Genomic DNA, 26,737 nt, shown 5'->3' on the forward strand with positions numbered 1-26,737 from the left:
CAGTCACACAGGGTACATAAGGTCATCACCTCTGTTTAAGGGCACACAGTTGGTGAGGAGTGTACCGTTTAACGCTGTAGAAGTGAGCTATGTCAAAACAGAAAATATAAAATGTTCTCAGTCACCATAAATGTCAACAATAAAGTATGATGGCACATAAATATCTCAGATGTGTGTGTGTGTGTTTTAAAGAAGTCTTTGCACCTATCACTTGATTACTAGAACTAAATAAATAACATTTTATAACAAAATAGGGAGGTTATGCTTTCCAGTATTTGAAAGGGAATGGTGGAGGATTCTCTGAAGGCTGTCTTTGTACGGCACGCAAACATTTGCATCTTAAAATGCACTTATACCTTTTCACTCGTAATTAACTACCTAAAGGCTATCTAAAAAGTCTTTGGAATGCTTATAACGCGTTTTGTAATAATTAAATTGGAAAATGTGCTTCTTTTCTACAACTTTTTATTTCTAAATGGTTTATTTAAGTTTTTTTTTTTGTGCTGATGCTTTGAGTCTCACAAGGCAATTTGTTACAGCTCCTTCCCACCAGAGGGCAGTCTACATTGTAGAAAAATTTTGTTTGTAAAACAGACTGAAGGCCAGTGTGCTCATGAATTTAAAAGCATTTTGCATCTAAATTAAAATGGGAAAAAAAAGTACAGTTCACGTGAACAAAATAAACACAAAAAGGAAAAAAAAATAAAACATACAACAAACACAATTTCAGAATTACATCTTGAAGTATCACCCATATTGTTTTTAAGCATATTTTTTTATTAATTGGCTAAGTACTTAGTAAACATTATTTGTTTCATATATTTCAGTGAGTTACAAAGAAAATGGCAGTAAATTTAGGGGTGTGCAAAGACCTGGCCCCTCTGAGACTCTCCTCCATCATTCCCATAAGGTTTTGCACCAGTCCCATGTCAGCGAGACACACAGTATGCCCTTCACAAATATCCACAGGTTGAGTCACCAACACAGTATAACACATAAACACATTTCATAATGAAACATTCATATGTTATCTACACACTCATTTAGAAGCCTCCTTTATCAGTATAGAGAGATTTATCTGAGACATATATATTTATATATATGTATTATATTTATCAAATAGTATACTGTAACATTTTCTCTCTGTACTATGTGTGTGTTGTTTTTTTTTTTGTGTTTTTTTTTCTCCAAAAATAATTCTTGAACGTTTGTCTGTTGGGTTTTTGGTTGACAAAAAAATATGTCCTGGAAAACTGGAAAACTTTCAGATCATCGAAGAGTGATGAAGAGAGCCCGAGAACGCATGGAAAGATGCAACATCTGAGGAGAAACGAAATGCGTGCGCACCATTCTGTGTAAAAGGTGAGGATAGCATCACGGACAGGGCCTTCAGAGGGAGGATTCATACTGTAGAAGTTCATAGAGGAGTGGACCGTCCCTATACCTGATGCCCACCGCATTGGGGCTAATAAACTGCAGCACGTTTATGGTCCTGCGCAGTCGCCTATCAACAAAGTGTGCGTCCCAGGCTGGATAGCGTTTTCTGGGCATGTCTATTTTAATAAGTGGGCCCTCAGGCGGGATGGGCCGGCCTGCCGCGTCCACAGGTTCTGTAGACCTCACTTGGAAAACCGGAAGGCATGTGTCTGTCGGTGTTTCGTCTAACCCCATCTGTTCTCCTGCCGCGCCTCGTGTAGGGGTGGCCTGGGAGCCACGAGGCCCAGGCGTGGGAGCCATTGGCTCAGCTTCAGGTGGTAACGGGAGGCCCCATAGGAGCTCAGCACAGCAGGAGGAAGCCAACATCCTCATTCGGGGGCCCATGGGGTGTAGGACCCCGTAGTAGAGAATCATGCAGGCCACGCCTGAGGCAAAGCACAGGAAGACGCCACAGATGGCAAAAGAGGCATAGGCGTCAGTGGTGGCTGGGTCGCGGTATGCGTACCAAAGTGAGGTCAGGATGGCATTCTCCAGCAACACGACGGTGTAGTAGACCACCATTCTGTACCGCGTCCGGCCCTCGCGTACGTTGAACCAGCAGAAGACGTAGACCACGCCCACCACCATGTTGAACAGTACTTCTTCCCATTTGGACATGCAAAAGTCAGTGCCGCCATGGATGACCCAAAAAGCCATGGCGCACCAATGGAGCACCACAAAAATGCCAAAGTAGATGTGAAAAACTGAGGCAAAAAGGGCAAAGGAGAGCACCCGTGAAGAGATGGTGAAAAGGCGCCAGAACAGATGCACCAGGGCGCCTCGGTAACTCATGCTCTTCTTGTCGTCACGCGAGTCGCGGAGGAGCTTGTGGTAAGAGGCTAGCACCCAGGCCAACGACGTTAGGGAGGACAGGGCAGAAAGACCTGAAAGACACACACACACACACACACACACACACACGCACAGGCACGCACACACACACACACACACACACACACACACACAGCAGAGAGAAACCAGAGAATCACCAAGTGCAAAAAGAGACATACGTAAGGACAAATTATATTTGTTATACATCATAAACTTAAAAAAAACCTATGTGTATCACTAAGAGGCGTATAGGTCTTTTAATTTTTAATCTTTGATTTTCAAATTAAAGATTTGCCGCTTTAGATTTTGAATCTTTGAAGTCTAAAACATAAATAAATCAAAATCCACTGCCTTTCAAACTGGATAAGTAATTTTAAAATGCATTTTTCCTTCCCATCTCCTTTGGTTTAACGTTCTTTCACATACTTTATTTTTTTTTTTTATTTTATGACTACCAAAAGAATACACCTACTGTGAACCTACAAGTCGGAAAACAGTTAAAAGTTGTAACACTCTCAGAATTTACGGTTTCAAACTGCATTGGTGGTTCTTCCACTCACAGAAGACAGATTTTATTTTAGCCAAAGCAATCCGTCACATCTGTGAAAGCACTGTTATTACTGAGATCATCACACATCATCCAGTCAACACAATCTCTATTTAGTGGACCAGTTCGGTTTTTCTGTGACATCTATAACGGTAAAGTCAGCAGAATGTCTGAGGAACAACCCTGTGAATGAAAAATGATAGAGGATTTTCTGCAGAGCAGCGACGTAGAACATTACAGCAAATGTCATGAAGGCATAAGGCACCCAATCCACTACGGGCACCACATGCTATGATTGAGTTGCTTTTCTCTGGAAACAGTATCGAATGAGGAAACACGAGTTGTAAAACCAGGTTTAATAACAACAGCGAGGAAAGTTGGAAACTGGATAGAACACAGCGTAATTAAAGAGGAATACAGAGGACACACATAATGATTTTTTATTATTTTTTTTGTCTTGGTTACAAAAGCATCACGACTCTAAATGGAAACTAAAACTTGTATGAGAAAAATCTAACCTGGTTTTCATGCAAATATCAAGTTTAAGAGTAATCATAAAAAAACACTTACACTGCAGCCACTCAGCCTTGTTGCTCTGGATCATGATGCAGAGCTGCAGCACCAACTGAGGGGCGCTCTCTAAGAAGGTCTCCAGCAGTCGCAGCATGTTGACATCAGCATACTCGTACATCATAGCCCAATAAAAGCGCCTCTGGTTCTCCTTCTGCCGGTGACTTTGTATCCCAAGATACATAGTGCGAATGTACCTGAAGAGAAAGAAAGGGTCTGAAATCAGGCTTCTGTGCTTTTAAACCACAAACACTTTCCAAAATTAATTGAGCGACACATGTGGTGTGATGTACTTTCTGTGAGCACCTGTCTGAGTTTCACCAACTGTGGGAGGTTTTACTAGCAACAAGTTCAACATAAAGTAGTCAAATTTGCATATGTTAACAGGAATCATCGTAAAAAGGAGATGTAACAAAGAGGATTACTCCTTTTTGACAAACATTTATGTTAATTATCACAAGATGCTCTTATGAAGAATTTTTAAAGGTAGAAAAAGAATAAAAATAAAAATGTCATTGTAAACACTTGAGAAAATAGGGAAAAATAAATAAAATAAACTGTATTTAATTTAAGTACGCACTTAAAATAATAATATAATTGACCTGAAAGTTATTACATATCACATATTTTCTAATGTCATGCAGGCCTATCAATGTGGTTTAAATGAAAACTTCTTTGTATTCTTCAAACAGAGATTGTTCAGACTGCTTTCTCGAGACTGTAAAAGACTGAAGCATGAATGGCTGAAGTTGGCCAGATATTTTAGAGCTACTTGTGCAATTAAGAAAAACAACAACAACAACAATAAGCTTAATTTCCCAGTTCTGTCCCGTGAATAAAAAGGCAAACCAGCAAATTAATTTTCTTTTTTTATTCCACAATACTGTCATTTTAGAACAGCAGTGAGGAAAAAAAAACACTTAGAAGCTAATTAAAATCTCAGTCACATTCTTCCAGGATTCATAAACTTGTTTCAGGATTAACAGCCACCTTGTGTAATATCTATTTTACCACCTTCTGAAGTTTAATTGAGAGGTCATGAAGCAAAGTGCACACAGCTTATAGTATCACACTACTGGTGTAATTAAAATCCAACAATTTCTTCTTTTCATGTTAGAAGATAATCACAAACTTGTTGTGTGTGGCTAACAATCAGTCTAATGCACTTTGCGTGGTTAAAGCTAATTAAGATTATTATCCCTCTTTGGGTGTGGAGTAAACTTTAAATCAAAGGATTCAAAAAGCGCCAGATTCAGTGAATAAAAATGTAAACAGAAATACAGCAGTATCACGACAAGCTCAATCCCCCACGTATCAAGCACATTTTTGAGCTTCTCAAAGACAGTGACAAAACTCTGGATGTGCAGAGAAAAATGAAAGTAAAATCAGAGTGACAGCTCTCATGCTTTGTAGTTATCTTAGCACTGACTTCAGCTAATGCACATTGGTTTGTAGCTGCAGGGTTTATCTGTCTGAGCTGGTAGAGTAGCCAAATAAATCCAGCTCTTGATGTGAAGGCAGTCAAGCGATGACAATAGCAAGGACAGAAATAGACTAGAAAGCAGCAGTCCACCTTTAAATTGGCAGAGGATCTAAATTCTGCACCTAAAGGTGAGACACACGTTCTCCATGGGAACTAAAGGAAAGCCAAAATACTTATGAGTGGTTTAATTCTACACATCTTCGGATATTAGATTTCTATGAGATGAACAGTGTAGGACACCAAAGCGTTCTCTCTTTTTTTTTTTTTTTCCTCTATCACAAAATATTTTTAGCATTTTCCTGCATAAATAGGAAACCTTTTCCATGTTTTTGGGGCAACCATTTTCCAGAAATGTTAGTAAAAAACATGTGAATCAATCAGTGGAGCCAAAACTTGTGCACACGGTAACATATCACAACATAAGCGAGGTACTAAAAGTGGGCATGAAATTCTTAAGTTTTGCCTGCCAATGCAGGATATGCGACGAATGTCTTTGCTCCTCAATCGATATTCCAAATAAAGCCATTAAGAACGGATTGACGTTTGATATGCAATAAAATGTAGGAGCAATGTCCCGTCTCAGGAAAGCTGATACGATGAAGAAGTAGACAAGATGATGGAGGGAAAAAGGTTTTTTTGGGGGATCAATAGTTTCAGGCAATTTAAGATGCACCAATATGTTCAGAGGTGAAATCTGGCATTCCATGACGTTTTCAGACAGATTGGTAAATGTCAAATGGAACAAGAGAACTCCACTTCCCCCAGCAATGTCCTGCTATAAATAAGATCTTTGTTTATACCAAGGAGTTTCAGAGGCTTTTCCATGAACTATCACTGCTCTGTTAGGTTTCCAGTTTAAACCAGTGTATCTTCACAACTTCCAAAGCTGTATTGCTTTAAAAAAAATCTATTCCGCAGCCATGTTTGTAGCTCTTTTAAGCAGATATGACTTACAGATTCTACATGAATGAAGGTCACTCTCTGTGGATCTACAAGGAAAAGCCAATTAGGAGTTCATTCCTTCTAATGACCTTCAGGATGTTTATTCTGGAAAAGTTTTGCACAGCCTGTAACCTTTCTTACTGAAAGATCGGACTATAACTTTATTAAAACGAGCTACTCCATGTTTCATGTGGCTTTTAATCTACCTTAAAATTAAACCGAGGAGGACTCTGGCTAGTTGTACAAGAGCCTTATATGAAAACCGGCTTGATGTGAAACAGAATGTGTTGACACATTCAAACCTCGTGTTAAAGAAACGGCTGGTTACGAGGTTCCCCTTTTACAGTATTCTTCTCTAATCATTAAAACCCAATTATTTCATGAAGAATATTTGATTTCCATTATAAGGGACTTTACTCACAAAGCAGGCAGCATATTGTCTATGCCCTTCAAGATTTTTATATAAAGCACTGGTTTCACACAAAAACACAAAACTAAATAAAGTACAAGAATATAATTCATGAAAAATTCCTTGATGTGCAGCTTTACATCAGCTCTGTGTATTTGTACAGTCTGCACATAACCTTGCAAAGTTACCTATCGACCTTATCAATCTGTGGATTCACATTAGTGTGGCTGGTTGAATGGGGCTCTATTTGTTTTACTTCATTTCATTCCCCATTTCTTCTCAGCTTCAAGAAATTCTCATTTGGCTGATAACAGTTCACGTGGCTAGCGCTATTCAGCGAACTTCAGTGACAAAAATAAATAAATAAATAGCCACGTCTCAGTATGAGATTGTAACACTACGATGTGAGGTAAATCCGTGTTACCATAAAATAGGAGGAGGTCGTGGGCGGTAAAAGAGCAGAATACTGAAAAGGAATAGTATAGCTGTCCAGACTTTTATTTAACCTCCATTTCAACAGAACAGAACCCAAATGACGGCATTGATTAGAGGATGCATGGTGCTTCCATGCTTCCATGCTTTGGTGTAGTCTAGATCAGCAGTCTTCAGAAATACCATCCGCTTAATGCACAATTATGAAAACAGGTATACCATGCAACGAGGTTGCAAAAATCAAACAGTGATTACACGACTTTCCGTTTAATGACTGCACTTTTGTCATTGCTAATACCAGTGGCTCTTTTTACATCAGATTTATTGCATAGACATGAGTTTTTCAGATCCGTGTACACCCACTTAAACAAGTCGATTAAATTCATTTCAGTCTGCCAGCAGAATGTTTACCCCGAGGGCAATATGGGCTCAACACACACTCACAGAGCTAAATTTACATCCAGTCACTTTGAAATTACACTGCACACCACAGGATGTGATAGGCCGTGGTTTCTGATAAGCGCAACAATGAGATAATAAGACTAATGGAGTTTTATTTCCTTTTAGGAGAGCACAGACGTATGGAAAGGAAGTTGCCAACTTTGTGAAGACTGGTAGAAATTAGACAGTCTCTCCATTTGTTTTTGATGTAAGTGTCTAGTTTTTTAAACCCGAGAGATATATTAGAGGAACATGTGTTTCCTGGAATTAAAAACAACAACAAGGATTTGGTGAGTTTTTTGTATCATAGCATATGCCTGATCCCGTGCACCTGGGTTGCTGCTCACTAATCATGGATGGTCAGGCTGAAAAAGTAACAAAATCTGTATATTGATTTGTCTACACTTTTAGACAGTGTAATAATAGGCATCAATGGTTGCAGTCCCCAAATCCCTTCTGACTAAAAACAACTCAAACACCCATTATACATCAACCAAGATACCTCTCGATGAATCTCAAGACTTTAGGGAAAATATTCTGTGGACTGAACCAAACAACCTTAGAACTGCTGAGGTGTACTTCCCATTGCATGTGGCATAAAACCAAAACAGTATTTTATAAAAGAACTTCATACTGAACAGGTCAAACATGGTGGTCAAACATGGAGTTGTCTTCAACTGCGGTCAATAGGTGTCTCTTTTTGATGTACAATTTCAAACCATTAATAGGTATTACTTTCTCACTGATAGGCTTTGAATCTGAGAAGACGACACCCAGGGTTTAATGATGAGCTGACATAAAAACAAAGTCACAACTATTTTTTTTAAGTTGCTAAATGCTCTTTGTTTAGTATTTTTGTGGTTTTCCTTGTTTTCTGTACCCAAAAAATAATTGTTTGAAGTAGCAGTTCAGTAATCCAAATCTGCAATAGGTCCCTAGAATAAAGTCCAGAACAGAGAGCGGTCTTGAAATAAATGGAAAAAGAGGAAGATACAAAGTCTTCACAAAGTAATGTACCAGTAAATACAATTATACTTGAAATTAGATTAATTTTAATTACATTAAGACAAATGGTTTAAGTACACGGATATGACATATTTTGTTTCCTGGTATGATCAGGAAACAGTGCAAATATTTAGTTAGCTTTTTTAATTTTTTTGCAGATTTATTGTGTATTTTGTAATAAATATGAAAGTTTATTCTAAATAAACAAATAAAATTAATAAAACTAACTGTCCTTTTTGGAGAAAAATTAATTGCTTGGATTAATGGAATAAACATACAAAACAATTGGCTGGTAGGTTAATGAATAAATAGTTCCACATAGCAGTGTTAATGTGCCCATTTTGTGCCTGATAAAACACTATTCTTACAGGTTTTTGATTTCAAAACAAAGTAAATAAATAAATAAAAGACCGGGATGGTTAAACATTCGCGTTTTTGGGGCCGTCAGAAAAATCTGAGCTCACTCCATCACATTTCAACACTGCGCCGCTTTTCTTAACAAGGATATCACACACATCCCGGGATTGTGATGCACACTGTTAACGCTCCCACTGTGAATTTTCAGATGTAGTAACACAAATAGCTTCAGAAAAAAAACAAGCACATGCACACACAAAGCGACGAGTACAGACAACGCACATGAACGCTACTTGTCAGCGCTGAAGGTAATAAGGGATTTCCCTCCTATTCCAAAAACACATCTGTCAGATGAAACTCTCTCTGTGTTCAATTCCTCTCCTTCCACACACTCGCGCAGACACGCACTCCACTTACGCTGTGGTTTTTGATGCTTTCCTACCCCCCCCTCCCCCGCCTCCTCTTCCCTTTAAGCTCCATAGCTCCTCCACAGGGATCCTCATGAATTATTTGTGGCAAGATCATAGCAATCACTCATGGCTCGTTAGGCAGCGTACGCATGGCCTAACAGCGCGATGAGGTGCCAGGGTCATCTTCCAGGCACAACCGTCTGCCATTTCTGTTGAGTAGCGGGCAACCATTAACCTCCTGCCCCGCACCTCCACCACCATAAACTGACTAACCAAAGATAAGACATCTGTTGTGAGGCGCTGACACAGAAACGCGCGGCCGCAGTATCAACGTTTGCATGAGTAGACATCTTGACCTCGGCATCTGAGAGGCAGAGAGAGACATCTGGAATGACAAAGGCGGACCATGTGGACAACTTGGCCGCGTTGTTCCTCGAGCTCGTCTAGAGTCACTGACCGGTGAATCATCCAAGCACTCTAACACTAATCTCTTGAGTAGGTGGCTAGATGGCTCACACACTCAGGCCACTCTGCCATGTTCAGCAGCATCTGTCTCCTAAGTCATGATCGTGGGAAAGCTGAGTAGCTCAGACCGTGTTCCTCAGGAAGATCCCGAGCACCGATAAGGCAGAACGAGACGGAGTTTTGTAGCAGGTGGAATGTGATGAAACACTAAATGTAGGGGTGGGCATGTAATATGTTAAATGCCAGAGAGGCTATGAGAAAGTAAGCGTGTGTGTGTGCGTGTGTGTTTATGTGGGTAAAGATGGAGGCTGTTCCAGCTTCAGTGAATCACACCCTGAGTCACTCTGAGGGACGCATGTTTACTCTTAATGAAGTTTAAACCTCCTATCAGGAAAATTTACTTTTCTGGCCATATTCCACTGATATATGCCATCTAAAACAGAAATTAATATCTTTGATTGTTTGTGGGTCTTTATAATTGATGATAGCCAAAATCTCAGTGTTTTCTTCTTTTAGTAAATTCTAAACTTAAGTATGAAAATGTAAATTATGTGTTCCGCCAAATAAGCCCATTTGCCCAATGTGAGTTATCTGAATGCATTTTCTTCTATAATATATTGGAATGGTGTTGCTAGTTAAACCGTAATTGGGAACATGCAAAATGCTGGTCAGCAAATAAACAAAGGATTTACTTCCAGAAATTGATTATCTAGACCAGCATAAAATCCTTTATAATGAAATAAAATAAAAATCAACATTATCTTTTTTTCCCCCACACATTGTATAATTGTTGTTTCACAAATTCCTGTCTCACGTCCCATCAGAAACAAACATCTTGGTGGAATTAAAAATAACAATAATAAAATCTTTGCACACCGTGATACTTTCACTGAAGGTTATCACACTGCTGGTTTCTCATTTTGGCCCATGCCTACACAGGGCTCAAGGCAATTGCTGACCTTTGCCTAATGGTGAAGTCCAACCCTGAATGTCAACTCTCAGCAGAATGAAGTGAGTACTGCTGATGTATGGATTAGGGAAGCACAGGATTTAATACTCTTCTCCTATGCAGTATTTTATTTACAACATTCAAACAGAGTAGGTGTGTGTGGCTGTCAGCTCGAGTTCTAACTATTGATCTTACTGTTACGGGGCCAAAGGTTACCGTCTCTCCGAGAGCAGCAATGGCACCAGTCGACACCCACAGCCTTTAATGAGTGGGTAGTACATGATTTTTGAAGGGTAACATAATCTTTTCTTTCAACTATGATGAGATCAGAAGGACGGATGCAAAGACAAAAGGGAAGCTGGTTGGGATCCACCATCTTGTTTAAAGGCATTAATGTTAACTGCCTCAAAAATGGCATGTTTTTTTTTTTTTCCCCACTCATTTAAAACAGTGTCAAAGGTAGGTAAGCAGGTAACTTATGTTTTCAAAAATACAAACATTTCTGCGATTCTTTCTTTCCTGAACCACGTCATGGGTTAATGTGGCACAGCAAAGCTTCAACTTAGAATCCACTATCACCGTGTTTTTATCCTCCTTCTGTTGGTTAAAAAGCCCTGGAATAAAGGCAGGCTGAGTTAAAAACCCCTGCTCCTGCAGGCAAGTCAGATACACTCAGAGAAACACACAGTGTCCTGTGACCAGCACCTTTGGGCGATGACTACAGAGAGGGTGGCTGGAATGTTGAACAGAGACTGAGCTGACAGGAAGCAAACAGAGAGAGATGAGGAGCGGCAGCCCGAGATGAAGTTGCAGTTGTCACCGAGGCTCCGCCTTGTCAGTTTTATGAGTTTGCAGTAGTTAACCAGCTCTGGCAGCTTGAATAAATATTAGCTCTGTAAAATGACAGGTCATACAGTTGCTGTTCTGGTTTATTTTCAATTTGCAATGGATGTTATGCTTTTTTAAAAATTCCTCTAAGTAGAAAATGAGCCAGGTTCAAGACCGGTCCGGTGGAATTATTGGTTGTTACTCTCAAAAGAGTAAAAGTAGTTTGTAGGATCATCGAAAACAACTACCGTAGTTTTATCTTTTGTCTCATGACCTAAAGGGATATCTGCAGCTTTTCAATAAGAATAATCAACCTGTAATTTCTCTCACAACAATACTACAAAATAATCTTCAACTGCTTGTTGTTGGTATTTTTCCAGCAAAAGAAAGCAAGGTTGAAAAATATATTAGAACACCTTAAAATGTCTTAAAATTAAACGCTATTAGGATACAAGATCATAAGCTTTTCTTAGCAGATGATGCCACAGCAAACCATGATATGATTACATAAAGGCGTGCTGATATTGTAAAAAAAAAAAAATATCCAAATGTTATTTTCATTAAAATGTAAACCCTCACAAAGAGCAATCACATTAACACCTCCTTCTCCTGTGCAGGCAACACATGCTGGGCCCTAGTATGCATATTAGCTTTCCTCTAGGCTGTACATTTTCCTTTCTTCTCTGCACACCAGTCATTTGTCACCATTAGCAACAGTCCACAGGTACCCCAACTCACTGAACCGAGGTCACGTGACTCTGTGATCACCGAGAAGAGAAGAAGCGCGGGGAGGAAGAGGTGCAGACAGGAACCCGAGACATGTGACAAAGGCTCCCCCTGCTTTCAGATGGAGGTGATTCCTGTCGACGCAAGATAAGGCCGAGTCAGTTTTCCGTTGGACAATTAAAGCAGCACATGGATTCGAATCTGTGGATTTGGTATTAGTTTCCAAGAGAGGCCTGTTGCCTTACCTTTAAAATAGAGGATATTGATCTCCTGTCAACAGCGCAGGGGATGTGCTTTCACACATGATAGCACAGTGATCACAGTGGTGATCAAATGAAAAGCACGGCTTAATTAAATTGCCCTACCTCGTTCAATAGGAAACGCGATGCCGATCGGACGAGAGATATGAGTCGGAGATTACTGCAAAACAGAGACTACTCACTGGCCATTCAGGTTCAGGAAGAGCTGGCATTTTCTACCTTTGACTTTGTAGAACATTTATTTTTCTCTGTAAACCTCACGATAAAAGAACTTCTTGCTAATAAGGTTGTTAGACGATTGTCTTTTTGTTTTCTGTTTTTGCATGGAAAATAAGGATTAATGCCGTCTTTTATTCCTCAGGTTGAACGTTTTGCAAAAATATTCCAACCGTTTGAACTTTTTCCACCTCTCATCACGTCACAGTCACAAACCTGTGTAGGTGATATTTAACTGGAATGTCAAACGCGAAGTTGTGGCTATTCCATCTGTGGGCATTTGTGGGTTGAAGTGAAGCCTATTTTTATTTTCCAAAAGCTTAAGCTCAGTTCTTTCAGGACTGCCCTGTATCCATCTTCCCACCAGGCCCCCACCCCCACCCTCCTGAAGAGAAGCATCCCACAGCATGATGCAGCCGTCGCCGTGTTTCACTTTGGGGATGGTGCTTTCTGGATAATGTGCAGTGTTAGTCTGTCATTACATATAACCTTATGCATGCAAGACAAAAATATCATCTTCCTTTTGTTTTTTGCAGTTTGCCTATTTGATGTAGTAAATAGCAAAGGGGGCAGCATTTTTCTTGTTTCTCCTCCATAATGGTAAATGCTACTGCTTGTCCTGTAGTACATGAGTTGTCATACATCTCTAGGCCGCATCTCTGAAAAAAAAAAAAAAAAAAAAAAAAACATTTTGCAAAGCTGTACCCCTAACATACAACACTCTCTGCTCTCCGTATTTCCTATGTTTCTCAGATGTTTTCTTCCTCCAACTTATTTGCTATTGAAAGGTTAAAATACTTGCTATAGAGTTATTCTTCAAACATCCAAACCAGCAACACTTTGCAGCTGGGTTCACAGCTTCTAATATCAAATACACAGTAGAATATTTCCTCCAGAAACATGAACTAAGCAGAGAGCTGCATGCCTCCATCCTCTGCTGGGAAAATTTGACAGTTTGAGTTTAAATATTACAATTGAGAATAGAGAATAGAGGGGCTCTTACAGTAAAAGCAATTTGTTACTCTGGTTTTCAGCTACCTTGGAAATCTATTTTTTTTCTCTTCTTTTTTGAGGCAGAAAGAAAGAGATGGGGTAGAGAAAACCCCTGACAGCCTAAAGTGAAATCCTCTTTCTCTCGTCTCTGTCTTCTATTCTGCGTCTTCCTGCCCCCTCCTGTGCTGTTTAGAGACTGCTCTTCCACTAGAGGAAGGGCAAGATTATGTACGGATTAAGAAGAAAAGACTTGACCCAATTCCTTTTCAAAGAGAGCTGTCCAGAAAGACCCATGTGGAGGCTGGCTTTCATTCAGAGTCAGCAGTTATGTTGCGAGACATTTGGTGCTCATGCTTATTGGCCCCAAGTTATAATTAGCAGGGTTGGCCTATGAGGCTAATATGCTTCCTCGCTCACCTTCAGACAGGCTGAAGTGAGTGAATGACAAGCCGCTCTTCTGAAAATAACATACTCACCTCATATGACAATGGCTTTAGCAGTTTAGGTGACAGTTTGCATTATTTGAGCCCACGAGACAGCGGCACACGAATGGATGCTCGAGCCAAGTCAGCACACAAGGAAGAAAAAGTGCAGGAGTGGGGTGGGGGTTGGTGGCATGAACGTCGGGGAACGGGGTGGGGTGGGGAGGCTGAGACAGAGATAGAGAGAAGAGGCAGCGGAGATAACCGCTGAGAAAGTGGGAGGGTGAGAGAAAGAGAGACAGAGAGAGAGTGGGCAAGATGAGGGGAGAATTGAGAGCTGTGACAGAGGGATGTAGTGACAGAGAGGAAGAGGAAGAAGCAGAGAGGCTGCAAAAGTGGCAGCGAGACAGAGACGAAGAAAACATACAAGAGCGGCAGAGAGGAACCGGGAAGAGTGAGAGGAGGTGAGTGAGCGGGGGAGTGAGACCCAGGAGGTAAACTAATCACCCAACACGCAATGCAATTTTCTGGCTTTGTGCCTCCACCCCAACCTACTCCGTCGTTCTCCTCTCTCTCTCTTTCTCTCTCTCTCTCTCTCTCTGGTGCACCCCCTCGCAGTCTGGGGGGCTCTTTTTACTATTCCACTCACACACACTGTCTCTTCCTCCATTATCTATCAGGACATACCATTTTCATGATCTCTCCACCCCCCCCCCACCACACACACACACACTTCCCCACTCCTGCTGTTTAGTTCTACTCTGTAATCCCCTTTGGCTTCCAAACATGGTCTGAGCCACTTTAGCCATCAGCATTTTACAAAAAAAAAAAATGTAGATGAAGGAAGTCAGAGGAGTATGAAGAGGTGGGGGAGAGGTTCTGTGCATTAGAAGTGCTGAATAATTTTTCTTAGGCGTAATAAAGCTCCAATATGACAGGGCGAATGATGGGAAAATACTTCAGCTGATTTTTTTAAAAAAAAAAGCATTTCCCTGCTTGCATCTCTTTACGAATCTAGGTGAGAGCATTTAGGAAACGTTTTATATTGCTTCTGTAGAGGATTAGAGATCAGCGGTGCAGCCTGCTTGCCTCCCTCGCTGCTTTGCAGCGTCTTGTTGATGATGATAGATGTTCACTCCAGACATGCAAATAAAGGAGGCATATGCACATGCTCTTTAAAAGAAATAAAAAGAAATAAAAAATACACGCTTTCTCTCCCTTCCACAGTAAACGTGTATGTTTAACTATGATCAAGTCATACATTGATATATTAAATTTCCCTCTTTAGGGCATATACCCGTGGGAAAGTTTAAAAAAAGAAAAAAGAAAAAAAAAATTGTTCCCACACACAGCAGTTTGCCCTATTTTCACAAGCGCAGCAACTAACGAGTAAAATTAGTCACACAGCATGCTATTTTGAAAAATCGGAACCCTTTAGTAAGAGACAGAGAGAGGCGTGAGCGCAGGAGAGGAACGTGAGCTCATTATTGACACGCGAGGTGTCACCTCATCCATCACATGCAACACTGCTGTCGCACAGCTCTGAGGGCCACATACCGTCCACGACACATCCACACATGCATGCTAAACGAAACAAACAGCAGGATCACCGTGCACCACAAATAGATTCAAATTAAGCTATTACACAGATCGTCGTATCAGTGCCAAAAGCACGCCAGGAATCCTCTCGCAAACACTTACAGAAACAGCTTTGGAGCAATGGCAAAAAAAAAAAAAAGCTACTTAGTTGAGGCTTCACACCATCACACGGTGTTACAACGCGGAAGCCCCGAGCTGCATGCTAACCTGAGGGGATCTGGTGACACAAAGCATATGTGTGAATCCCCGACTGCTAGTCACTGACAGGCCTGCTGAGAAAAATTTGTTGTGACAGATAAGAAATATCAGCGGGGCAGACGTGGCGATGGAGAGGAGCAGACAGCTAAACTACAGCAAATACCCCAAATCTATTAATTATGCCGTTCCTCGTAAAAAGCACTGAAATCAGGTGATAAACTGCAAACAAAAAAAAACCACAAAAAAAAAAAAAATAAGGAAAATGTGATATATATATGTCAGTAGAGTCAATGTTTTGTAAAACCATATTTCACTGCAGATTTTGGGCTAACTTTCTGTACGGAGACCTCCGACTCGGTCAGACTGGACGATGGAGCGCATTTGCGACCATCAGTGTTCAAATGTTGACACAGATTCTCAACTGGATTTAGATTAGCGCAAATCCAACACATGTAAATGTGTCAAAAATATGTACATGTGTCTTTTTATTTGGTGTATGTAAATATCTGGTTTAAGTTGTACATAAAATTATGTTTGCTCAGTTATTGTCCACCCTACTCTCGAGTCTTTTCCAGCCTTTCTTCCAGTAACACTCTACATTAAACTCGTCCATCTTCTCACCAACCCTGACCAGCTTTTCTGGCCTTGCTGACAAAAAGCATTGCTACATTTTGATGCTGCCACCCCCGTGTTTCACTGTGAGGATGGTACGCAATGTTAACCTTGATCAAACACTGTACTTTGAAGGTAAGAGAAAAGAGTTCTTCATTTTTGGCATCGTCTCCCATGTGTTTACTGTCTCTCCTACCAATGGCAAAGTGTCTCTGGGATTTGAGGGAGTTTCTTTGAGAAGTACCTTTCTTTTTGCCTCCCTTCAACAAAGACCAGATTTGTGGAGGGCAAGACTAATACTTGACCTGTTAATAGAATCTCCCGCCTCAGCTCTGGGTCCCTGCCACATCTCCAGAGTGACAAAAGACTAATAATCTCCTTATCTGGCCTGTAAGTTCAAGTAGACAGCCATGTCTCACTTCTGCCATGTTCTTTGCATTTTCTGGTGGACCAAACAGTGCTTTGTGACGTGGTTAATGCTTCGGAATATTGTTTTACACCTAATGAAGAAGGCCTGGGGTGTAAAACCGAGTCCATATGTTGGCCAGTTTAACACTTTCACTAACAAAAGCAATGTTGTCCCATAACTTAAACACTTTCTGATATGATTTATAACACAAAACCTCTTGCTCAGTAGAACCTAAATTCACAGGGTCGGCTTTTACAGCTCCTGAAAATTAATACACAGGATTGTAAAACACACACACACAATAGCAGACATACAACACATGGCATCAAGAACTCCAGGGTCCTGCTTTGTATCGCTGAAGTTGGGGGATGGGGCCGAGATCAATAAAGGTATCCTGCACAGTTTCCCTCTTTCTTCCATGCATCTACTGAAAGAGGACTAGATGCTGACAGGGCAGAGCCTCCCTGACAACAGTGCTACTGTCGGTCTTCCCAACTTGATGATGCTTTCACTGAGCAGCGGATCTGACTGGCAAGTGTCTTTGTGCTCCGCCGTGTTGCTTGTATGACCATCGTCTTGTGATGGCTGTGTGGTGTTGTGTGAGATATATGAAAACCAAGGCAAAAATGGTGCCGAACGCATTCATGATCGGCAAACACGATAAAAGAAAGAGGTGCTTTAAAGATTTCGGGTCAAAGTGCCCTCAGTGATTCAAAGAGAAACGGAGGCATAGGCAAAGGCTACATGTTAGCACACCCTTTGGGAAAGCATAAAGCAGGGCCATTTAATTAGCTTCAGATTGCTAAATCCTGTGGAAGCAGCAATGATATGCTTGGCACACTTGGTAAACAGAAGCTCCTTTACCATGAGAAGTGAATATTGCAAGTCAGTGACTCGATGCAGATTTGCTGGGTTTCCTTTGATAGTAAACTTCTTAAACCAATTTCAATAATGAACCAAACTTGACTGCATGGTTTAGAAGCCATGCAGCGTGGTTTGAATTGACTTTTTTTTTGTCAGGTGCCATCACACGACAAGTGTTGCGTACTGACGCCATATAAATAAACTGAACTGAATTATCACAATATGCAGATGCTTTGGCTGCAACAGGTGTGAGCTAATTATCTAATCAAGCTCAAATATAACTTTAATATATTTGGTGACACTTATTTAATGAAGCCTTTTTCTTTTTTTTAAAGAGCTGATAAAGCCGTCAGCTTAATAAGAAGCTGCAACCAAGTTATTTTAACACCAACATAGCAGACGCTGACGGCTGGATAACGTAGCTGGATAGAGTACTCATTATCTGTGGTTTTAATTTTTACTCATTTATTGCAAGTCAGTGACCAATATTATTTCACATTGCACATCCTCCTAACATTGTGCATCCCCAGTCCATGCTAGAGTTTACTCCACTGTCTTTTAAACAAAAGCTGCAGTAACACAGCAGAAGAGCCAGGCTGAAATAATCTAATCCAATCTAATCTAGCTCAGCTGTTGAAGCCATGAGGCGGCGTTCTGTGCGCTTTAGATAAAAATGCACTCAAACAAGCAGTCAACCTTATACAGATGCTACAGTAATGAGCAAACAAGCTGGAAAAGAAAACATGTCGTCACAATGGAAATCTATTCAATGGGTGTAAAATGTCTTCACAACTCTGTTAAAATGCTATTTTTGTGATATAAACATGTGGTTATGAATTTTTTTTTTAAAAAGGGAAAGATTTATTTTGTACCATGCAATGATTCACAGAAGCAAAACAAACAGATCTGTTAGAGGGGAAAATATGAAAAGCGAAACTGATATCAGCATTCAGTATCTGGACATAGGTCGGAGGTCATCAGAGTCATTCACCTCAGTGGTCATAATGTTCTGCCTAATCTGTGTATATGAAAAATAAAACAAACATTTCAAAAGGAGCTTTTTAATGTTATGTTTATATGTTCCGTTCCCTTAACAATTCAGATCAAGCACTGCTATTTTAAGACAAACGTAGAGCAAATTTGGAAAAAAAAAAAAAAGATGCAACTGAAACCAAGAAAGCGCTGAAAGGAGCTGAAGAGCCCTGGGAGATACTAAGTGAAGGTAACTGGATCCCAACATGTTGCAGTCTGGGAAGTCTCCTGATGAAAAGGAGGGGCAGCAGAGGAGGGACGGGAAGGGAGGCAGGAGAAAAGATTGCTGTGTAATGTATGGGCTCCATGCCAAAGGATCCATTTCATTCACAAAACCCCGAGCGTGGCCAGCCTTAGGCTGAACGATCTGCTGCTATAGCCGGAGGGGCAAAGGAAAGGAAAGTTCTCACTCCTACTTCTCCTTGCTTGCTTTCATCTGACTTCCTCCAGCCTTGTTCTTTTCCTCCTGCCTCCGTTCTTTTTCGTAGACTTTTCTTTTCTTTTCTTTTTGCGGAATTATCTCATTATTCAGTCTCTTTGAAGCAAACCAGCCAGACCAATTCATGACGCTCAGGGAATCCCTGGCTGATTTTATTCAAGTGTTTTCCAAGTTTGAAATGAGTCATCTGGCACTCGCTGCGCTCCATTTCAGATCTTTCAAATGAGTGAGAAATTTATCTAAACACTGACTTTTAGCCAAATAATTAAAGGTTAATCACAGCGATGCGAAACTGATGTGTTCGGCTGAACAAAATCACTGCAGCTTGTGTGCCAATGCTGCATTGTTCTTAGGTTACAGTGGACTCTTTAAAATGAAAAACTGTGGTTTTGTTTTTACTATCAAAAGCATCTCGTCTGTCACGAACCTGCTCAGTAATCACACTGGAGAAATTTGAGTCCGCCGTCGGCTTTTTCTCGTCATCATTTTTGAAAAAAAAAAAAAAAGACCTGATCAGGCATCACTGATAAAATACACCGCAATTTTGTAGAGATAAATTATAACAATGGTTTACCGGGCAGTAAATATAAGAAGATACTGTAACATTTTATTTGAAGGGGGGTGAATAAGACTGTCAAGACACTGTCATAAACATGACATAACACCTGTCATGAACATGAATAAGCCTTCATGAATATTTATGACTGTTGTCATAAAGCGTCATTCGGTAAATTATGACACTTTTAATACAAAGTTGACATTATTCAAAATGTCTTTGTTATGACAACTTGACATTAACTAAGAAATAATTACTGTTTAAACTTTACCTTTAATAACATAAAGTTACCTAATTTTTAAAGTGCAATCAGTAATACTTTTATAACAAATTTATACCAGTAATGATTTCTTGGTTAATGTCAAGTTGTCATAACAAAGACATTTTGAATAATGTCAACTTTGTATTAAAAGTGTCATAATTTACCGAATGACGCTTTATGACAACAGTCATAAATATTCATGAAGGCTTATTCATGTTCATGACAGGTGTTTATGACAGTGTCATGTCAGTCTTATTCACCCCCCTTCAAATAAAGTGTTACCGAAGATACCAATGATTAAATGGAGCGCACTGGTTGAGATTTGTCCACATTATGGCTGAAAAAAGGGGCACAGGATATAAATTGACTAAGATAAAGCATGACAGCTGGAGATGCACCAAGAAATCAGTTTGACCAACCATGATTGGTGATTTTTCCCATCTGTGAATTCGCTACAAACGACCGCCACCAGGTCACACGAACAACAGACGTTGGTACTGAGTGTAGAAGGCTGAAAGACATTACAGCTTCTTCCAGTGTCTGTTTGGTTTTTAAGATGAAATCAGAGGAAGTTAAAGAAAAAAGCTGTAAGGAGCTTCTGAAGAGAAAACTACTTTTTTTTTTTTTTTTAACAGAGGCATTCCCGCATGGGGAGTTAACAACTTGTTAAGTCTTGGTCTTAAATAAGTATCTGTCTATCAGTTGACCTGAAAAAAAAAACCCAACAAAATGTCACCCCTGTTTCCACCATGTGTTTGATTTGAAATATAAGTAAAATCCACTTTAACAGCAGAGCTGCGTAACACTGACTGCTCTCTCTGACATGGAGATTATGTCACCTTTGCAACTCATATAAATATTTGATTACAAAAAGGTTTCCTAAGGCTCCTGCATTCAAGAAATTTATAAATAATTTAACAGTCAGAGTGTTTTCCTCTCAAACATAGATTCTGGACATAAACTTTGGAGGTACTGTAAATTATTTATAAATTATTTTGAAGAGAAAACTGAATGGTTTATATATATATATATATATATATATATATATATATATATATATATATATATATATATATATATATGATCACATTTCAGTTTCAGTTTTCAATTTGCTGTTTTGTCTTCTCATAAAAATGTTACTGTTACTATGGCTATGCTTTAAATGTATCTAAAAGGAAAGAAAAACAATATTTTGCTGTTATTTATTGTAGTAAGGAATCCATACTGGTGTTAAACTTACTGATTGGAAATGGGCCACAATATTCTTGGACGGTGCCTCTCTATTAAAAACATCGATTTTGCATTTCACCAGCAAAAAGTAGATGAGAAATTGTCACTACCTTGCTTGGATGCACATGACTCTTTAATCAAACACTAACATCACATTCCACTCATTTGTTAGCTTAAGGCTCAAATACATATATATAAAAAACCCATCTAGACACACAAGAATCACTTCCATAATTAATGTGACCCATCGGATTCATAAGCAAGCTATAACTATGACTGGACAGCCCCCTATTTGTCAGATCAGAACTTTTTGATTTCACTTCAACTGGAACAGGGATGTGTCTGATACTACTGATGTGATGCTTTCTTTTACCTCTCATTTTGCTACTGAGGGTATCTCGCAACCTGTCAGACTGCGTCTTTCACCCTGTGAGAGGATCATGCCACTGAGGATGTCATTCCTTGTATGTTATTTCTTCAGAGCCACATCCTGCCACCTACCTAAGCTCTTATCTACCCTCTTCGCCTACCCACTGACTCCTTTTTATACTGACCCAAAATGGGTTGGTGTTATACTTAGAATTATTCGTGAAGTTACATTTTTATGTGTTGAAGTCATTAGGGATGTTATTTACAAAAATGTAGTGTCCAGGTTTCCCCCAACACACTTTTTAAGAGCACAGTGTAGTCTTGATGTAGAGATGTAACACCTTAATTACCTTTATATCAATTGTCAAACATCGCTGTCGTTGAGATGTTAGCACAACCTGGAGTCATGCAAGATCCCAAACATAGTTAATCTACAGAGAATAATGAATGTGTTGCGATGGTCTAGTTAAAGTTGAGTCCTTCAGCCTGGCTGGTTTTCTTGGATCAACCTAGGCCTGTGAAATATCAGAAAATTATCTGAAATTGAATGTGCTTAAGTGCACATACAATGAACGATCAAAATACACGTCGAACTGAATTTTGTTCCGTCACTTACAAAGGAATTCAAACGTGAAACATCAAACGGGAATTGAAATGCGGCGCTACGAGACTCGTGAAATGAAAAGCGGATTGGGGTTTTTATTCATAAAGACTGGTTGGAGCACGAATTCAGATGATGGGGGCTGAGGAGAAGATGAGGAGGATGAGAGGGAGAGAAAGTAGGACAGAGATGTGTGGGCTTGGCTCTGGAAGGACGATGGCTCTAATCAGGTCTGAGCAGCTGTTATTACTCTAGCACTCTCAGAGAGGGACGGCAAAACCCCACTCACGCTGAAACATCAAGGGAGAAAGTCTAAATCAAACAGTCAGAAGCAGCACATAGCTAAAATTAGGAAGAGAAAACAGGATTTTCTCAGTTTTTTGCTATATCCACACAGTAGTATCCTTAAAATATTAACCATTATTGATTTTTGGGTAAAAATCCATGAGCGGCTGAAAGCTTCAATCATTCAGACATCGTCAGAAAGACGTGTGAGTTAGAAAACCCTTGTAGGCCTGTTTGATTTCTTTGTCTTTTTTCTAACACTCATGTAGACATTTATCTCTTTAAAAATCCATAAAAACCTATGTTTTTACCCCCTCCCCCCCCCCAGTTAACTAAGACGTGTGGCTTTAAAATATTTCCCTAACTGCATCCTGCTGGAGTAACAAGCAGCTAGAAATCACTTAACTGGAACCAGCGCCATTAACTTCCCAAGGACGGCCAGCTTTAGGATAAGCTTGGAGTAACAATTGTTCCCAGGATCCCGGTGGGAGGCAGAGAAGAGGAAGTTGGGCTGAAACCCATTTCGTGTTACCCCGTCACAACTAGGCCAACGTCTACCCTTTGGCTCTTAATGTGAAGCCGCAAAAAAGACTTTTACAAAAATTTCTTTGAATGAAACGGGATCGAGCTGTTCAAGAAGCCGATGTCTCAGTTGTTGCTGGTTCCTTTGAGCATATCGGGTTTTTCTTAACGAGAGCATTTCAACTGGCATTGGCAACATCAGAACACATCAAAGCACACTTTACGTTGCAAAAGCCGCTTCGTTTAGTCTTTAAAAGTTAGCATGTGAAAGGAAAGCACATGCAGTCAGATTTTCAGATATGGATAATGAAATGAAACTGAAACCAGAATAAAAAAAAAATTAAAAAAAACACACACAAAAAAAGTTCCTAAATGCGGTTTTCTTTTAATCTTTTAACATTTAATTCAACATACAAGAATTGCTTCTTTTTTTTTGCCATCTTGGCACTTTCCCTCTCTCCGGAGGCCGACAGCTTTAAAATCATGGGGCAGATTGCCTCGCGAGGCGAACTTACAAATCAATTTATTGAGAACATGACACCGTGTTGCAGCTATCATCATCAGAAAAAAAAAAATACTTCTTCTTTTTTTATTACAAAGCTTTTCACATCAATCTCTTTAAAGCACACATTTTTTTTCAATCAAGTCGCCGAAGCTCGATTCCTTGCAGCACACCCCGCAGCATCAACACCCAGAAAGCCTTCGCACTGAAATATTAAACGGCAAATGGGAAGCGACAGTCTCTCGAAAACTCTGCACTTTGTCGGGGAAAACAAGCTGTCAATATCTGTGGGCAGGAAACTTAAAGGAGACAGAGCGACAGACATACTCGGGGGCCGGGATGGAGAAACGACAGAGAAAGAGGAAGCCTCGGCATCTGTCTCTCTTGCTGTGTCTCCCATAGGTTTCTCTGTATAAACTCGGATGTTGATCTTTATCTGAAGTTGAAAGCCGAACCAACAGAGTTACAACGGGTTGTGTTTAGGGGGCTGCGCAGGGTAAAAATGTAGTTAATGTCATTATGGAAGTATATTTTTTTTTGTGAAAGTATGAAGCACGTCAGTGCTGTAGCCTGTATGCTCCCTGAGTGGCAAAACTCTGAACTTTCCTCTCTCTCCCACTTGTAAGTAAAATGAGGGAATTTCATCATAAATTTAAGGCTGTTGTGCTCAACGGGGAGCAGCGCATCCGACCAGGGGGGGGGGGGGATAAGCAGACTACGCCATAAATCATGTTTGAAGATACTCACATTTACCTGCTTCTATGTCTTGAATAATTAGGAAGCACATCCTGAAGGCATTTACAGCTTTGATGTCCTCTTGGACCCAAATCAGATTCATCAGTGTGTCTAAGGCAACATGTGCAGACATGGTTGTAAGCAGACTCCCCTTTTTGACATTTTTGTGTACACACTGAAGTCTGCAATCCTGTTTGCAGCAAATGATGCACTACAAAACCATAGTTGAGACAGATAAAAATGTTTTTCAGCACACTTCATGGGGTGAAAGAATTCAACTTGCTGCACGGGTTTCATCATAGAATACAGACTTAAGTTATATTAAGATGACAAGCCAGTATCCTAAATCCCCATATCACACAATAAAAAGCCTAGTTATTCTGTTATTTGTGTGTGTGTGTGTGTTTTTGTCCATGCACAATGAATAACATCAAATAACCTGAAGTCTCTCTTTTTTTTTTTTTTTATAGTTATGAAAAATGTTGTACATCAAGATTATCTCCATAGATTTTAGGACCAGACAAGTGCAGATTTCTTTCTTTAAACTTGTTCAATTACAATTGAAGTAAAACAGATGGGGTTGAAAAGATTCACTGCTAATTATAGCAAATGCTTGATGACTGTTGTTGTCTTCAGTAGTACACAAAGAGTTCAATTACTTTTTTTTTTTTTTTTTTTTTAACAAACGGCCCATCTGGTTTGAAATTATGTTCTGGTGTGTGTGTCAACAGCAACAGATATCTTGTCAACACTTGCACTACAGTTTTCCACAAATTCATGTCTTGCTCCTGTTGAACTTGTTAGCCAAAAGAATAAATTCTTGACTTAGTAAGACATGGTTAAAGAGGCTAAGACTAGATTCTTACCATGACCGGGTGGCTTGAGAGCTTAAATCAGAAACAAATGCTTGGATAAAAGTTCAAATCTTTCCCCGTCTGGACGTTTTCTGTTTGTCAGGAGTCTTCGTACGGCCTCACAGTCTTTTATGTTTCTGTTTTCGATAGAAAAGCAAAATCATACAGTGGTCCTTGAACTCCCTTTGTTATGGATTGCTTATTTGACAGGATTTCTGCCCAGCCCCCTCGCCCCCCTCCAAAAACAAAACAAAAAAAAATCCCATAACATGTGAGGGTGGGTAATTAGCCAATGTTCACATGCACATTTGTTTCTTCTCTTGCAAAGGTCACTCACTCGATTCTCATCAGACCAGATCAAACGGCTCCATCTCTCAGGTCTGTGACACGCTTTCATCAAAGGCAGCACGCAAGAGACGCGGAGTGAAATCTTTTCAGAAGGGTTCAATATGTTCGAGCTACATTCCCAAAGCAAATTCACACACACACACGCACGCACGCACACACACACTCAGATACAAGTTTTTTTTTTTTTTTTTTTTTGAAGAGACGAATAGCACAGACTGTATCCAGTAAACAAGTCAAAAACAGATCTGCAAAAATTCAACAGAGCGGCAAGCTCAGGCAAAGTATAAACACAGCTCAAAATATGAGAATGCGACAGAATATTCAGCAAAAATGTGTCAGCGGCTTGCTCTCGCTCAGCCGGCTCCTACTCTGCTGCATTCTACGACGTTTCTGTCTGTGTCAGAATATAAGGAGAGACTGTTTCAAACGGTCTTGTCCCAGGTAACATCATGTCACAGTTCTGCCTTTTTTTTTCTTTTTTTTTTACCGTGGAAACATCCTGGACAGAGCATGCTCAGTGAGACTCAGTCAATAAGTCATTAGCGGTGGGTTCAATAGCAGTTGCTCTCCCTGTGAGGCCAAGCAGTGACCCAGAGTCAGTGCAAGGATTACTGGTTCGCCTCTCTGCACGGTTCCTAGAAAGATTTGTTGAATAGTGTCCACCTTCCACCTGTGGAAAGGTTTTCACTGACAACTGGACTTAAAAGCAAAATGTCTGCGGCGCTCTGCTGTGAACCGCAACTTCGGTTCACACGGTTGCAAACAATCAGCTATTAGATATGCAGCTCCAATGTCTTGGAAAAGAGTTTACACTCAAAGAAATGTTCACACGTTTGTTTGGCTTCTTACACACTTTAAGGTGGGTTTTTTTATAAAATTAGCAAAAAACAAAGAACATAAATGTGAATACATTTTTTTTTCCATATAAAGGTTTTGAAAGTAATTAACATTTGTGTTAATTATGCCTGAGTTCATATATTGGCCAACCACCTTTGCTGCAATTACAGCTTCAAGCCACGTGGAGTACTTCTTCTAAACCTAGAGAGCGTTTTCTCGGCCAATTCTCTTCACAAAATAGCTGAAGCTCACTCATGTCAGAAGGAGAATGTCTCCTTTCTGATTGCCACAGATTCTCCATTGGCTTTAGAGCTGGAGCCACTTCAACTCTGACTGTATGCTTAAGGTTGTTCTGCCAGAACAGCCTCGACACTTCACTTTGACACTTTGACGCTCCCATTCACTTTGACAAAAATTGTGATGCTTTTTCTCTATAATCACTCTGTGCTGTCTTTCAATGCGTTTCTGTCTAAAACAGCTTGCCTATTTGTTCCAGAGCTCTTTTTTAAGTCCTTTTAACCCAAGACCATTAGGTCCCTAGACAAATTCCTCTCTGCCAAGCTCTGTGTGAGGGAGCGAAAGCCTGTTAGAGAAACTCAAATTTCCAGGGAGGAGCAGAGATAGTACATTGACAGCACAGCCTCAGGTATTAAGCTCAGCTCTTTTACCTAATTCTCCGAGGAGCAGCCTCTAAACAGAATGATACCTGACAGCCAAGAAA

At 40.1% G+C, this 26,737-nt stretch overlaps 2 protein-coding genes across 2 annotated transcripts in view; both read right to left on the minus strand.

Moving 5' to 3' along the window:
• Nucleotides 1-281: 281 nt before the first annotated feature.
• LOC148153043 (XK-related protein 6) lies at nt 282-2,401 on the minus strand. The gene has a single exon (XM_088001904.1). The coding sequence runs from the start codon at nt 2,266-2,268 to the stop codon at nt 1,390-1,392; it is 879 nt and encodes a 292-aa protein (XP_087858030.1). The 5' UTR covers nt 2,269-2,401; the 3' UTR covers nt 282-1,389.
• Nucleotides 2,402-2,775: 374 nt separating this feature from the next.
• xkr6b (XK related 6b) overlaps nt 2,776-26,737 on the minus strand; it is a 43,113-nt gene continuing 19,151 nt past the window's right edge. Inside the window, exons 2-3 of the mRNA XM_088002265.1 lie at nt 3,425-3,621; nt 2,776-2,786 (exon numbers count right to left, since the gene is read on the minus strand). Of these exons, the coding sequence (XP_087858391.1) occupies nt 2,776-2,786; nt 3,425-3,621 (208 nt within the window). The remainder of the gene's footprint in view (nt 2,787-3,424; nt 3,622-26,737) is intronic.

Source organism: Poecilia mexicana, unplaced genomic scaffold (genome assembly GCF_051168715.1).
Source record: "Poecilia mexicana isolate PSO_F unplaced genomic scaffold, ASM5116871v1 scaffold_21, whole genome shotgun sequence".
Taxonomy (NCBI): domain Eukaryota; kingdom Metazoa; phylum Chordata; class Actinopteri; order Cyprinodontiformes; family Poeciliidae; genus Poecilia; species Poecilia mexicana.

What these genes read in the sequence shown, in the direction of transcription:
- LOC148153043 (XM_088001904.1), bottom strand. Translation starts at nt 2,268, where the DNA reads ATGAGTTACCGAGGCGCCCTGGTGCATCTGTTCTGGCGCCTTTTCACC.